This window comes from Austrofundulus limnaeus, unplaced genomic scaffold (genome assembly GCF_001266775.1).
Source record: "Austrofundulus limnaeus strain Quisiro unplaced genomic scaffold, Austrofundulus_limnaeus-1.0 Scaffold175, whole genome shotgun sequence".
NCBI lineage: Eukaryota > Metazoa > Chordata > Actinopteri > Cyprinodontiformes > Rivulidae > Austrofundulus > Austrofundulus limnaeus.
Genome location: NW_013952577.1, coordinates 201423 through 203004, shown reverse-complemented (window position 1 = coordinate 203004; position 1582 = coordinate 201423). Strand labels below are relative to the sequence as shown.

The 1582-nt window shown below is 40.1% G+C and overlaps 1 protein-coding gene across 1 annotated transcript in view; it reads right to left on the bottom strand.

Moving 5' to 3' along the window:
- ensab (endosulfine alpha b) overlaps positions 1 to 1582 on the bottom strand; it is a 6869-nt gene that overhangs the window by 2988 nt on the left and 2299 nt on the right. Inside the window, exon 2 of the mRNA XM_014017707.1 lies at positions 351 to 473. Within this exon, the coding sequence (XP_013873161.1) occupies positions 351 to 473 (123 nt within the window). The remainder of the gene's footprint in view (positions 1 to 350; positions 474 to 1582) is intronic.

The following is a 1582-nucleotide window of genomic DNA, read 5'->3' as shown; positions in this document are numbered from 1 at the left end:
CTCTAAAACAGCAATTATGCTGAGTCAGGCTTGATTTTTAATAATCTTTTCCTGTTAAATAAATAAATAAAATAAAATCACGTCGTCCTTTAACGAACTGAAAAATACACATTCCTTTAAAATTTAAAGACAATGAAAGCAAGTGATCTATTCTGATTTTCAAACAGTAACTTGCAAGTTAATCTTTTAGCTGAGAGGCTTAACTGATCAAAGTCCAAGCATCTGTTAGATCCATCAATATTTCTTCAGTACTGCTCAGGTGCTCAAAGCATCGTTTGACACATCTACTGTGGACTTCAAATGTTGTCATCCAATCCGGTCTATGATTATGAACTGTGTGCACCACTCACCCCTTTCTGTAGTCTCTTCATCAGGAAGTCTGAGCCTCCAGGCTTTTGGCCCAGGCCAGGGTACTTAGCTTTCAGCTTGGCCTCCTCTGCCTTCACCGGGTTCGCATTCTTCTCCTGCGAGTCCTGTGGAGAGACAAAATAAATTTGATTCAAGCAGCCCAGTTTTAAAAGAACCGCAGATCGTTCAGAGTGTCGGCCAGTATTTCCGCAGAAAAGGTTCAGCATTACTGGAATAACAGGTAATGTCAATAGCGACTTGTTTACAATCATCCCACAATTCTAGTATTTCCACAAAATGCCACAATTCATGGAGGAAAACAAATAAAAATCCTGTGGTGCACAAGCACAACTGATTTAAAACATTCTTTTAATTTACAGCTGAAATTAACGTTTATGACCACTGGATGCCAAAGACCCTACATGACACAAATCACAGCACGAATGCTCTCATTCTGCATTTGCTTGTGTCACCAACGACTTGGAGAGAGAACAGATAAAGAAAAGGCCAAAAATTAAAGAATGTTATTTGCTTCTACAGATTAATAATCTGAAAGAACACCCATCCATCCAATGGCCTGTCAAGTTTGTTATTAAGGCCATAAATCTGGGTCACGTCCTGATGGCTATCTTTTCAATAAAGAGTTCTGACTGCACGTCAGACACAAGAAGATAGAAGTTATTAAGCGTGAACACAAGACTACATAAGGCAAACACTATTTATGCATGACTCGCCTGGAGCAAGCAGCAAAAGGTGTGGACCTACTTCAGCTATGCACCCGGCGTGCAAAGCTTGCTGGGACAGGGATAAAATGTGACTCAGGACACAGAAGCCGATGAACAGATTCCCTTAGGAGGAGGGGGACGGATAGCTCAGTGCGCTGGTTCACTTGGCGAGAAATTTATGAGCTACTATATTTGGTCCCGATGCAAGGAAATGGCAATATCCACCAACACATCCGTTGTGTACCCACTAGTGTTACAGCTTTAAACTGTTAAGTGAAAGTCAAATTTCCCTCAGGTAGCATTCAGGTTTGTTTTGACAGTTCAGCAATAGGTGATGTGATGGGTGAATGTTATTTGCTTTTCCAGCACATCAGTGAAGTTGTCTCAGTGTACTAATCAATAACACGACACTTGTGTATAGGGCTGCCACGATTAATCGATTAATCGACGACTAATCGATTATTAAAATAATCAATGACTAATTTAATAATCGATTAATCGTTTTCTTT